This window comes from Monodon monoceros, unplaced genomic scaffold, assembly GCF_005190385.1.
Source record: "Monodon monoceros isolate NGI ecotype Baffin Bay Population unplaced genomic scaffold, NGI_Narwhal_1 Super_Scaffold_16, whole genome shotgun sequence".
NCBI lineage: Eukaryota > Metazoa > Chordata > Mammalia > Artiodactyla > Monodontidae > Monodon > Monodon monoceros.
The window spans coordinates 58174900-58188608 of NW_021703772.1; the positions used below are offsets into that span (position 1 = coordinate 58174900).

General features: G+C 41.6%; 2 protein-coding genes across 8 annotated transcripts in view; one reads left to right on the plus strand and one right to left on the minus strand.

The window, feature by feature from the left end:
• Window positions 1–13709, plus strand: part of WIPF1 (WAS/WASL interacting protein family member 1) — a 113133-nt gene that overhangs the window by 85975 nt on the left and 13449 nt on the right. For 4 of the 5 annotated variants that reach the window (XM_029225412.1, XM_029225413.1, XM_029225411.1 and 1 more), the window contains 3 exons: window positions 2294–2382; window positions 6564–6693; window positions 11990–12118. In XM_029225412.1, coding sequence (XP_029081245.1) covers window positions 2332–2382; window positions 6564–6693; window positions 11990–12118 — 310 coding nt within the window. In that variant the 5' untranslated portion in view covers window positions 2294–2331. The remainder of the gene's footprint in view (window positions 1–2293; window positions 2383–6563; window positions 6694–11989; window positions 12119–13709) is intronic. The other variant, XM_029225414.1, reaches the window with a different exon arrangement.
• The window catches only part of LOC114896889, a 106199-nt gene that overhangs the window by 14653 nt on the left and 77837 nt on the right, over window positions 1–13709 (minus strand). The gene's annotated exons all lie outside the window — the stretch shown is intronic.

Here is a 13709-nt window from a genome sequence, read left to right on the forward strand (position 1 = left end):
GCCCAACAGGGGACCGATTGGTGTCACCCAGAAAAGACCAATGTAAGGAACAGATTTTAAAAGAACCCGTCTGAGACAGGCTCTTATTGAAAACCGGATTCTGACCGAGTTTACAGGTGAGCTGCAGTACTAGTTAGCCCTTTATCTGCCTAAAAATGCTTATCTAAGAAGAGCAGGGATCAAAAGGACTTGATGTGAATGAGTTTCGCAGGTCTTTTAGCGAGTTATTAATTTCTCTGAGTCCCAGCGTCCTCCTCTGTAAAATGAGTGGAATTATGCTAGTTTGCAGTGTGGTCATAAGTATTCAAGACGACAGAAATAAAGTGCCCTTTATCATCCAATTGACTGTTAATAGATGAGAGCAGCTCTTGCTGCTCTAGAGTTTTTAAAATTTCATTTTCTAGATGGCACTCAGAATAGAACTGTCAGAAGCTCTCTTGATTCCTGTCTTCCAGTAGCTTTGACAAGTTTGGCCATGTCCTCTTAGCTTTTCCATTCCATTACTGTCACAGAAAGCAAGCCATCCAGCAAAACTTCTACAGAAAGTAACAGCTGACCCTTGAACAATGCGGGGGTTAGGGGCACCGACCCTCTGCACGCAGTCAGCCCTCTGTATCCACGGGTCCTCTGCACCCGGATTCCACATCCTCGGATTCAACTACCCATGGATGGTATAGTACTATAATGTTTACTACTGAAAACAATCCACATCTAAGTGGACCCGTTGTTCAAGGGTCATCTGTATTTGTTTCAAGGTATAAGTTTTCCACGTTAACTTTCAGTAGTTGAACTAAGTTAATACTTAAAATTGTTTTTTCTTTTGGCCATGCCACGTGACTTGTGGGGTCTTGGTTTCCCGACCAGGGATCGAACCTGGGTCCCCGGCAGTGGAAGTGCAGAGTCCTAACCACTGGACCCCCAGGGAATTCCCTAATACTTTAAATTCTAAGAGGTTGTTTTCTGCAATTAAGAGACTATTGAAAATAAAAGATAATTCTGAGGTTTGAAATTCAGGACACATGTTCCACAGAAACAATGTTATTCAGGTGGTCAGTGTTCCAGGCTGCTCACTTGGTTTAAGGCTCTACCACCAGGCTTCTCAAATGCATGTGAATCACCCAGGGATCTTGTGAAAATGCTGAAACAAATGCAGTGCAGGCAGAGGGACTGAGATTTGATGTTTCTAACAGCTCTGGGTGATGCCCCGCTGCCAATCCGGGAGCGCTGCTGATCCAGGAGTGGCAAGATCTGGGTGGGAGAAGCTGGGATACGGAGGGGTGAGCACGTGGGTGAGGGCTGCAGCGTGGGGCTTCTGCTTAGACCCAGGGATGGGACTCCGAGGACTGGGGGAAAGGGAGACAGGGTTCATTGCTGGCACAACTCTGGGGGCACGTCCTCGCCATTGTTTCTTCAGCCCCTGATGTTTGCCAGGCTGCCCCCTTCGCCGCTGCTACCCACCAGGGCTTCCCTGCGCTGTCTCACCGCCACGGAGTCTGGCCTTCCCTTTGTCCCCAGAGCAATCAGACTCTGCAGAAAGCCTTTCTAAGGAAGCCTATTAGTAGTAAACAGCCCAGAGTCAGAGGTTTGATTCCTCCTCTCTTTTTTCACCTCTTTTTTCCCGCTTGGATCCTGTAAGGAAATGCCAAGTAGCATAGAGGTAGGAATCCAGCCTCCTTGCCCATCTTATCTTCCCGTATTCCCATCTCCTTTCCCCGGAGGACTGTAAGAACTTTGAGGGCAAGTATAGAAATATAGATTCATCTTTGCATTCCTGGGTGCTACCCAGACCTAGACAAATGTCAGGAATCTCAGAGAAGAAAAGCAGCGGAGTAGAGAAGAAACGTCAGGAATGTTGGAGAAGAAAAGCGCGGGCACGGAGTGGGCGGGAGAACGGGAGAGGGCTGCGCCATGGAGATGAGTGAAGAGGAGCCACTTGAACATCGGACTTGGCCAGGATACATTTCTAGCCGTTTCCTAATAACCTCCCAGCTTACTCGGGCGGCAGGCCAGGGTCCTTCCCCCAACCTGCTTTGGTGGTGGTGGGATTGAGCAGCATGAGGCACTGAGTTTTGCTTCCAGTATCTCCAGGCACTTTGGCTGAGAAGCCTTCCCCGCTGACCTCCTTCCAGAATAGTAACATCCTAGCTATGCCGTAAAGCAGTTCCACCTCTTATAAAAGGTGGGCTTCGTGAATAGCTGCCACTTTGACGGGAAAGCGGGAAGGAAGATTAAGATGGAGTATTACTAAGAAGTCTAATACGTGATGGTGCTTTGTTTCTTTTTGTTTTTACAGATTTGTCAGCCAGACTGCTGAAAGCGTAACTATCCAGGATGCCCGTACCGCCCCCTCCAGCACCCCCGCCACCGCCCACGTTTTCTCTGGTGAGTGATTCTCCCCATCCATGGCCCACGCACGAAGCAAGCTAAACAAACTTGAACCTGGCACACGTGTATTTGTTTTCAGTGTATTCACATTCTGGCTTAAATATGAATGATATGGTAAGCTTTCCAGGTGCTGGAGTAAATAAGCCAGAGCCTGAGATGCAGCAGATAACAATACGAAAATCTTTTGTAGTCTAAGGTCTCATGTGATGCATAGGACACGCATGGAATGTGGATTAGTTAGGTTTCCTCTGCCTCGTCCATCAAGGAGACACGTCCTGTTCATTTGAACATGCTGGCCCAAGATGGTTGGCAGGAGCGGTTCTGCCCAGCCTGCACTGTTTTCAGCTTCTAGCCTTTAACATCTGGGCAGGATAGTCCAGAGACCCAGTCTGCCTGTCTGAAAATGCATCCATTAAAGTGTCCTCCAGACTCACTTTCTTTTTCTCTGCCTTTCGCCATCTTTCTTCCCACTCTGTTTTTGACAAATAACCCCCATCTTCCACTCCCCCCTCCCCCCCCCCACTTACTTCGCCCTTTAAATCCATCCTCGCAGTTCCATGTGTACTTTCCTAAGGAACTTCTTCCCTGGGCTCATCCTGGCCCCCTGATGGACCCATCCTCAGAAGTTAGTGCACCCTCTTCCAGGAAGCCGGCAGCCCTCCCTGCAGTGATACGGAAGGTCTCCCAGATGCACCCCCCCCCCCCCCAGTATGTGAGGCCTTCGCTGCTAAGGAGCCTCCCAGTGATGGGCCCTTCACTTTTCACTTGAGGAAACTGGAGCTCAGAGAGGAAAAGTCTCTTGCCTAGGCTTCCATGGTACACATTTTTTATAACTCAGCTAAGGCTGGAACCTAGTTGGAAGAAGAGACCATTGATTAGCTCATTGCTATTCCAAGTGTGATCCTCCAACTCCTGGATAGAGTCCCCAAAAAATAAGTACAGAAATTTAGAGTAAGCGCTTAGAAACACTTATAGCAATCTGATAGTGGTGTTATGTCTATTGTTTCTAAGATTGTATTTTGTGTCTTTTTTAAACTGATCCATTTTTCTAATAAGTCATTGTTATTTTACAAAATATCGGTCCATGACGGATTGGAAATTTTTTTCTTAAAAATTCGTCCTTCCTGGGCTTCCCTGGTGGCGCAGTGGTTGGGAGTCCGCCTGCCGATTCCGGGGACACGGGTTCGTGCCCCTGTCCGGGAGGATCCCACATGCCGCGGAGCAGCTGGGCCCGTGAGCCATGGCCGCTGAGCCTGCGCTCCGCAACGGGAGAGGCCACAGCAGTGAGAGGCCCGCGTACCGCAAAAAAAAAAAAAAAAAAAAAATTCGTCCTTCCCTTAGATAAGTTTGAAAAGCTGTGATCTGGCTAACATAGAAGGACTAGTTTATATTTCCCCAAAAGTATAGGTTTTGCACCACCGCTGAGTCGTATGTGCCTTGATTTTTTTTTTTAATTTTAATGCTCGTGTTTAATATGTATTCTAAAAGTTATAACTGGCACACCCAGGGTTTAATAGTGAGTTAATTTAAAAGAAATGTTCATTGAGAAATAGTATAGTAAATAATATAGTGAATTAACTTAATGAAAAATATTAAATAATAACACAGGTAGCATGAGAAGATGACAAAAGTCACAAAAGTTGTACCAGAATGGTTGAAGTTTGGGACACCCTGGTTTATCCTATCCACTCATTTCTATCCATTATTACCTGACTAAAAGCAAGATCCTAGAGAGACAGGATCTAGAGATGAGAAAAGGGAAATGTTGGTGGCCATCGTAGGACACCATCCAGTGGAACAGCACAGTCAAGAGAGAAGTCAGCACCCAAGGAGGTCAGGTGTCAAAATAAATTTTGAGGCAGAACAGGAGGCCAGGGAGGGTTGCTGATCCAAAACCATGAAGAGAACCAACGTGGACATGGCACTTAACCTCTAGACGCCTCAGGTTTTTTCATCCTTAAAACGAAGACAATAGGTAATTCAAAAAGCTCTTTCTAAGATGTCCAAGGCATGTTGTTAAGTTATAAAAACAAGTTTCAGAGCAATAGAGGATGATCCCATTAGCAAAAGCAAACTGTATATGCAAAGAGCCTTTCTGGAACTGACTGCCAAGAAGCTCTTAACAGGCTTGCTTCAGAGGAGGGTTGGAGGCCAGTGGGGAAAGGGCATTTTATTTATTAATTTTTTTTCAACTGAGATATAATTGACATATAACATTGTATAAATTTAAGGTGGACAGCACATTGATTTGATACATTTATGTATTATAATTACCACCATAGTTTTAGCTAATGCCTCTATCACATCACATAATTATCATTTCTTTTTTGTGGTGAGAACATCTAAGTTCTGGTCTCTTAACAGCTTTGAAGTATATAATACAGCATTGTTAACTATAATCACTATGCTGTACATTAGATTTCCAGAACTTATTCATGTTTTAGTTGCAAGTTTGTACTCTTTAACACCTCCCCATTTCCGGGGAAGAGCATTCTAGACCCCGCGTTTATCCTTCTGTCAGGTTATAGGGAAGGCTCCGGAGTCAGGCTGCCAGGCTTTGAATCCGAGCTCCTCCTCTTACCAGCTGGGTAACTGGGTTGATGATTTAACTTCCCTGTGCCTCAGTTTCCTTGACTCTAAAATGAAAGTCATGACTCACAGGGTTGATGAATTAGTATACTTAAAATGCTAAAAACGGTGCCTGACCCATAGTAAAAGCTATATAAATGTTAGCTGTTATTATCATGAGCAAGTACTACTTTGTAATTTAATTAAGACCCTTTCAGTTTCATACACAGAGATTCTGTTTAGCCTGCTTCAGGGTTTTTCTTAGCTCTCCCTCTGCCTCTAATAAATAGCTGGGTCAGGTATCAAGCTAAACTTGCCCGGGTTTACTCCTTGTAGCCCTTGCTGGCATCTGTGAAATCAGAGCCTTTCAGAAGGGCTGGGGCGAGCCTCAAAGGACTCTCACGGCTGCCAGAAGTACCACTGGGTTTGGGGAAGACGACTCTCCCCAGGACCAGGCCAGACCAAGCCAGTTTCCAAGTGTGACAGACACAGGTACACGCCTACTTCCGAGTCCATTTGCTGGCGTCTTAGTGTTCCCACTCCCTAAAAGAACCCTGAAAAAACAAAATCCCAATTTCACAGTAAGAATCTTTCCCAGGAATTCTGAAATTATAGAAAATACCCAAAGGTTTTATTTATTTATTTATTTATTGGCTGCTCATCGCAGCTTGTGGGATCTTAGTTCCCCGACCAGGGATCAACCCCACACCCCTGCAGTGGAAGCACGGAGTCTTGACCACTGGACCGCCAGGGAAGTCCCCCCAAAGGTTTTAAAGCAGCACCATTGTCAGCTGTGCAGTCTCTGTGGGCTAAGCTTTCAAAGGGATTAGGGAACTATGTTCAATATCCTGTAATAAACCATAATGGAAAAGAATTTAAAAATAAAAAAAAATTTTAAAGGGATTAAACATCAGGAACACCTTAGCCCAGAGGAACATGAAGGGAGTTGGGGGGTAATGGAAATGTTGTATATCTTGATTGTGGCGGTGGCTACACGATTGTATATGTTTGTCAGAATTCACAGGACTGTACACTAAAAGGGTGATTTTACTATTTGTAAATTATACCTCCAATCTGCCTTAAATTAAAAAGAAAAAAATCTCTTGTCAGTGTAACCAGAGGGAATTATTTTCTAAAATTTTGCTGGATTAAAAAAAAATACAGCTGACCCTTTTTGATAAAGACAATTTTCCTCTTGCACCAGGTTAGTTCCAAAAGACAAGAAAGAGATGTTCTTCAGAGAACATTCTAGAGGATGAAGCCTCACAGTATCCTGCAAATTCCTCTCAGATTTAAAATTCCCTGCTCGTTTCTAGCCATCCACCCCTTGCTCTGTTGGTTACGGCCAGATTGTGGTCTGAATTTTCAGAGACTTTTATCAGGGAGTGACTCTTCCTGCATTAAAAATGAATGTAATGTATTGCTGCATCTGCTCCCAAATGTCTGGGTCTTAAAAAGAGTGACATCGGGTCTAAAACTTGTAGAGAATTTACAGCCTATTGCCAAGAATCTTAATAAGAAGCTCCCAATGCGCTAGCTGTCCCCACCGAGTGTTGTACTACATGATTTTAATTCAAAAGATGAATACGAGTTTGCGTGTTTCCTTTCAGGCCAATACAGAAAAGCCTACCTTGAGTAAGTCAGAGCAGGCTGGAAGAAATGCTCTTCTCTCTGACATCAACAAAGGGAAGAAACTAAAGAAGACAGTCACCAATGACAGAAGTGCACCGATATTGGACAGTAAGTGAAAAAAGTTATTTTCCATGGAGATAAATGGTTTATGACCTAACAATCAACTCTACTCTTTCCACCAAAAAAAAAAATTTTTTTTTTTTTTTGGTTAACAACAGCTGCAAAGCTAGCAGAATAAGGGACTGTATCACTCATTGTAGGCCATGGCTCTGGCTTGGGTTCCCTCTAATGCTGCAGGAAGCCAGTATAATAATTCTTTGTCCAAGACACACACAGCAGCAATTCTCTGAATTATTCACAACTCTTTACAGCACTTTCTGGAAATTAACCCTTTGCTCATCTTACCACAGAGCAAAAGGCAGCATGAAATATGGAAAGAGCCCTAGTCTTGGGATCAAAGGATGTAGGTTCGAGCCCTGACCATCTCCAACCCTTTGTCTTCATTTGTAAAATGGAGATAATACCTGTTCTACTACCCTCACAAGTTTGTTGTGAGCATCAAATGAGACAATGCTTCTGAAAGTGTTTTGTTGCCTGGAATGTATAATTCAAGTATAGTTATGATTATTAGGGGGTTAGAGAGAGAGGAAATGAGATCACAGCTTTGCTTATTGACCCATCATAAATCTGAGATACTTTCTGGAACAAGGCAGGGTATGTGTAAACAAACAAGTACCCACCATACAGGTGGGTACTTGTTAACATTTACAACAGAATGAAACATTACAGATGGCTAGAATCTACCGGAAGTTAATTATTGGGCCTCAAGACTATCATCTCACACTCCTCACACATTTCCACTGCCAGCCAGATGTGCCCAGAATTCATCCTCGACCACAGATGCCACTTGGACTCAACAGGAATTAGACTGTCCTAAACTCACCAGAGGGAGTTTGGAGACAAGTGAATAACGATGTAGGATTTTGGCCAAGTGGAGGAATTTCTAGGAAAAGTGCCTAACGAGTAGAAGAGAAAGATCAGCGTTAGGTGAGAACATTGGTGAGGGAGGAAGGTGGAAAAGAGGAAGACCAAGACAAAGGCCTTTGAGTTTTGCTCTGTTACCAGGCAAGGTGGTGCAGATGGAATGCACCACACCTCAGTGGAACTAGAGGGTCTTTGACTTTTGACGAAGTCTTACCTCTGGGTCAGAATGCCCACAAAATGGTGTGGTTATTGTATAGCCAATTGCTTAGTTTTCCTGATCTGTGTCACAAGGTTCTCCCTGGGGTTGCCCAGCCCAGTCGCTTCTTTCTGGGGAGCTTTGGTCCAATAGCCATTGAATCATGGTGCCTGGGATGGGGCCAGAGGAACTCCACAAACTGCCAACCTCTAGACAAGAGCCCAGTGGTTCTCTCCACTACGAGAGGGAGCCTAGGCTCTGGAGAATTCCCTAGATGTTGAAGGAGAATGGACAGTCTGGGGCCTAGTCCTGAATCCACTAGTGGAAGTTCATTATATTCTTCAAGATACACTTCTCTCATTAAATGGAAAAGAGTGTTAGTTCTCCCTCCCATCTGCTCAGTGATGTTTAAGAATGCACTTTGCCTTGTGGACACCAGATGCAACCCAATGCATGCCCTTGTTGTCCATGAACTTAACTGGACGCTAACACTGTTGTTAGAAGCTCTTTGCAAGTGGCAAAGTCCATCCATGGCTTTGTATTTGTTTGCAGGTGAAACCTCCCTGGGTTCTATGTCAAAATGTTGACCATGGTTATGCAGGACATAACTCTTGAGGTCAGCTTTGTCCTCCAATTTAATTGTTAGCAGAGTGACCTAGAGCCAGTTAGCTGTCCTCAACTAGTGTAGCTTCTCTGTCGGAAAGCTGTACAACTGTTGCAAGTTAAGAACACTAGCGGACGATGTCTGATAGAACAAGTTCATCGATCTCTTTGAATGTTCAATACCAGGTAAAGGTGTCCTATGAAATGCAGTATTGCAGAATGCATCGTTCATCAACCAATAACGTTTTAATGTCAAGGGCATTATTAATATTATTGGCAATAATTTAAATGAGTAAAACTTTTAAATTTTATATGGAAGCAATTTTGCATGCACTTCCAGAAATTGTTATTCTAATTTGATATATCGTACTAGGCAAAGTAATTCTTGTGAGTTCAGTATCAGATTGTTTCTTCTATCAGCAGAGTTCCCATAAGTATCCCAGAAAGTTCCACACCTAGAAAAGATACAGAGCTGACACAGACTTATGATCAATCTAACCCAGAAAAAAAGAAAACACAAATGAATAAATAGAGCTCAGAAAGCAGATTAAATAAAAGATTCAAAGCAGATTTTCTAAAATTAAGGATGCTACAATGAAGTTATTCTTAAAGAATTTAACTTTTTAAGAAAAGTACAAATTTACCAAAAATCATTCATGAAGCTTCAGTGAGCAAGGAGAAAGTTGAAAACTTTATCAAATTACTTTTTCTCTAAAAAGCTTTAGAGCCAGATGATTTTATCAGAAAATTATTTCAGATTTTAAGAAACAACAAATTCAAATGCTATATAAATCATTCCTAAATGCAGGAAGACATGGAAAGCTATCTGTTAGGTATAATGAGATTGGCATGATCTTAATATCAAAACATGACAAAGGCAGCATATATACAGAAAGAAAGCTGGTGTATCAGTGTCTCAGGGGACACGTGGCAATGCCTGGAGGCATTTTTATTTATCACAACTTGGTGAGGGAGGGTTCCTACTGACACCTAGTGGGTAGAGGCCAGGGATGCTGTAAACATTCTACAGGGAACAAGACGGTCACCCACAACAAAGAATTATCTGACCCCAAATGTCCATAGTTCCAAGGCTAAGAAACCCTACTATAGACCACTTATGATCACAGACGAGAGGATACTAACTAAAAATCCAAAAACTCTAATTCAATAGTATGTTAAAAAAATAATTCACCAAATCTAGAGTTTGTCTCATTTTTAATGTTAGAAAGTCTGTATATCCATCATATCAAATAAGGAAAACCATATAATGATCTCAGTAGATCCTGGATAGGCATTTGATAAAATTCCATGCCATAAGAAAGTCTTAAAAACCCAGAGTGGAAGGATCCTTGCTAACCACGAATACTTAGAAAAAAAAGTTATTTCAAACCAACAGTCAGTATGTAACTTGGGGGTTTCCCTGGTGGTGCAGTGGTTAAGAATCCGCCTGCCAATGCAGGGGACACGAAGTCGAGCTCTGATCCAGGAAGACCCCACATGCCGCCGAACAATTAAGCCCGTGCGCCACAACTACTGAGCCTGTGCTCCGCAACAAGAGAAGCCACCCCAATGAGAAGCCCGTGCACCACAACGAAGAGTAGCCCCCGCTCGCCACAACTAGAGAAAGTCCGCACACAGCAACAAAGACCCAATGCAGCCAAAAATAAACAAATAATTTATTTTTTAAAAAATGTAACTTTGAAACATTAGAGGCATTCTCATTAAAATCAAAACATGATTTCCTTTATTTTTAAAATACTAATAACGTTAATAATTTATGTTTAAGATAAATATATAAATGTATATTCTTTATAATTATTTTAAAATAAATTGTCTTTAAATTAATAAAACATTAATAACTTACACTGTTATGGAAGCTCAGTCATCAAAGTAATTTCTTATATAAAACAGAAATAAGATACACAACTCTTAGAAAAGAAGGCATACACCTTACCTTTATTATTTGCAGAGCATTTGTCTACTAGAAAATCCAAGGTAAAAAATAAATTTTAATTCTGAAAATGCAGGAAAGTGATTTATTAGATATCAAATGAAATTTCCTGATGCCAATAATAACCAAGTCCAAAATATAGTAGGAAAAACATTCCTTTCATAATTTCAACAAACAAAAATGTATTTGAAGTGACTCTAAAAGAACTATGGGTGACCCACATCATGAAAATTACAAAACTTTACTGAATAAATCAGAAGACATGGGAAAATATACCATGTTTCCATAAAGTCTAAATATCATGAAAGTGTCAGTTCTCCCAGATTAATTTGTAGATCTCGTGTAATACTTACCAAAGACTCAACAAGGTTTTCCAGGGGTAGAACTTTAAACAGTACTTAACCTCATAAAACATATATACATACATAAATTGTTAAGAGACAATTTTTTAAAGAGGGTATAATCATGGCTCTAATACAGATATAAAATAAACATATATCAAAGATTTTATTTAGCTCATTAATTAATGAGGGAACCAATATAATGTTATCAATTCAAAGGAGAATTCGAAGTACCACACATATGTAGGCAGGTGAGTGTTGAAATGAATTTACAAATAGGTGCAAAACAGGTCAATCAATTGCATGACACTGAACACAACCAATATGCATTTCTATGGACAATTATCATTTGCATTATTATCAGTTTTGTACAATTTGATAGAGTTGCAGACTAGCTCAAAGGCAATGGGAAATAACCCAGAAGGCTAGACTGGATACTTACTAATCTTTTTCTTTCTTCTTCTTCCTTTTTTTTCTTGTTTTCTTGTTTGCCTATTTTGAAATCTTTCACAGCTTTTTGGCAACAAATGCAAAATAAAACAAAATCTTTGCATCGTCTCAAGTTGCAAAGAATTTAAAAAATGTTAAAGTCTACTGTTGGGTTTTATGATATTAAAAAATTGAAATCAACCTGGAAGGCCATCAAATAGGTAGATGGATAAATAAATTACAGTACATTCAGTGTTCTAAAACACAATGCAATCCTTTAAACTCATGTTTTCAAAAAATATTTAGTGACATGGGAAATGCTAACAATAAAGTATTGACTGAAAAAAGCAGGCTGAAAACTATGTAGTGACTTTGGTCGTGAGAAAAAATATGTAAAATGAAAAAACAAAAAAAACCACCAAAACCTGGCAGGGAAAAATACACCAAAAAAGTGGGTATTTCAATGAAGCAAAATTATGGGATATTTTATTTTCTTCTCCTTTATTTTTACTGTTTCCTTTCTTCTCACCTTTTATTGCATCTCCTCCCTTAAGACTTTCTTTCTTTGAAGATACTTTTATTTACCAAATCCTATGATACACAATAGATATTAACTCATGTGGCAGCCAGCCAAGCAGGGGAAAATCATTATCTATTACTGATTCTTCTACCTCTGGGCTTGCGACTGCCCTGGAGTAGAAATAACCCTCTGCTTTTCTGACGGAGGATAGGGTGAATCCTTAAAGTCCTACCCTTTAATGAAATTCCAGGTGTCCACCATGGGCTTAGGTTCTGCCAGCTCCCTGTTGTATTGTGATTGTTTACTTGGGCGAGGACTGGTAAAGTTCTCTGGTGGTGTCTTCATACATGTGTAAAGGCTGTGTTTCCTTCCTTCTGCAGAACCTAAAGGAGCTGGTGGTGGTGGCGGAGGCGGCAGTGGGAGTTTTGGAGGGGGTGGACCACCCGGTTTGGGAGGACTGTTCCAGGCTGGGATGCCAAAGCTGAGATCCACAGCCAACAGGGAGAGTGGTAAGGAGAGTTTCCTTCCTTAGTTACTGAAGACCAGGCTGAGTCTGGCGGTTTTGAGACTTGGCATCCCCTCTAAGGCACTGTGCCCTGTGAAACATTTTAGATTTCTTGAAATGTTAACACTGTTTTATAAGAGGGAACACTGTTTTATAAGAGGGACTCAAGGGACTTTCCTGGTGGCGCGGTGGTTAAGAATCTGCCTGCCAACACAGGGGACACGGGTTCAAGCCCTGGTCCAGGAAGATCCCACATGCCACAGAGCAACTAAGCCTGTTCTCCACAACTACTGAGCCTGTGCTCTAGAGCCTGCGAGCCACAACTACTGAGCCCACGTGCCACAACTACTGAAGCCCGCACACCTAGAGCCTGTGCTCCGCAACAAGAGAAGCCGCTCTGCAATGAGAAGTTCGCGCACCACAACGAAGAGTAGCCCCCGCTCGCCGCAACTTAGAGGAAGCCTGCGCACAGCAACAAAGACCCAACGCCACCAAAAATAAATGAAATAATTTTTTTACAAAAAGAGGGACTCTATTTAGCATCTTTTTTTTTTCTTTCTTTTTCTTTTTAAATCAGGATCAGACAGCTCCATCGAGCTGTTAAATACTTGCCCAGTGTCCTTGGGGTAACTTGTACTTTTTTGTACTTTTCTAAAGGGTAAGCTAGAGTGGGAAGAAAAGGAAGGAGCAAATGGGACTTGCCACCCCTGGAAACTCTGCCTGGTGACCTGGCAGATTCAGCTTTCTTTGTGAGGTAGTCTGACCCACCTGTTGAGTGTAGTAAATACTTGTGGGTCTCTTTTCAAATACACAATGGAGCACGTCATATGAAATATAATTACGTATCTCACAAAATCTAAAAAGGTGTTTTGCCTGACATTTGGCATTTCAGAGCTAGTGATTCTAAGTATTCTCTGCAGGAAGCCATGGAAATGAGTCCTACAGGATTGTCTGTGAACACGATGGCACAGAAAAAAGTTAAACCTGGTCATGCCTAAATAAAAAACCTTACAGAGTGTGTGAGGCTCTCCCCTGACTATGACAGAAGCTCAAGAAATTTCCCCATGAAACTTTACTTTTTAATGTTTACTGTGTTAGAAGAATTTTATTTCTAATTCTATGGTCTTTTAAAATGTCCACTGGGAAAGTGTGAAACTGTCACATTCATATGAAGATAAAGTCACTGAATCCTCAGGGTTACCTGGCTATTTTAGTTTTGGATTGTCAACATCTAGAAGGAGACTCAAGAATATGAGAGATTCTATCTTGCCAGGCCTGCATTTAAATTTGTTTATTTAAAACCCACTGAAAGGACTTGAGGCAACTGACAAATGCATACATTCAGTACTTTAACAGTAGGTGAAGAAATTCAGGCAAAAGACAACTGGAAGTAAAACAATGAAATGAAGATGGAATTTAAGTTAGTACACAAAATGCTACCGTATTTGCATAGTATACTATCTGCATAATGGGTCCCATCCCTGTAACATATATGTGGATAGTAACTGCACCTTTAATCCAAATTTGGAAGGTAAAACTTATCACAAGTTGGTGACATAGAACTATACCACACAGTCAAGGAAAATATAGCTCAT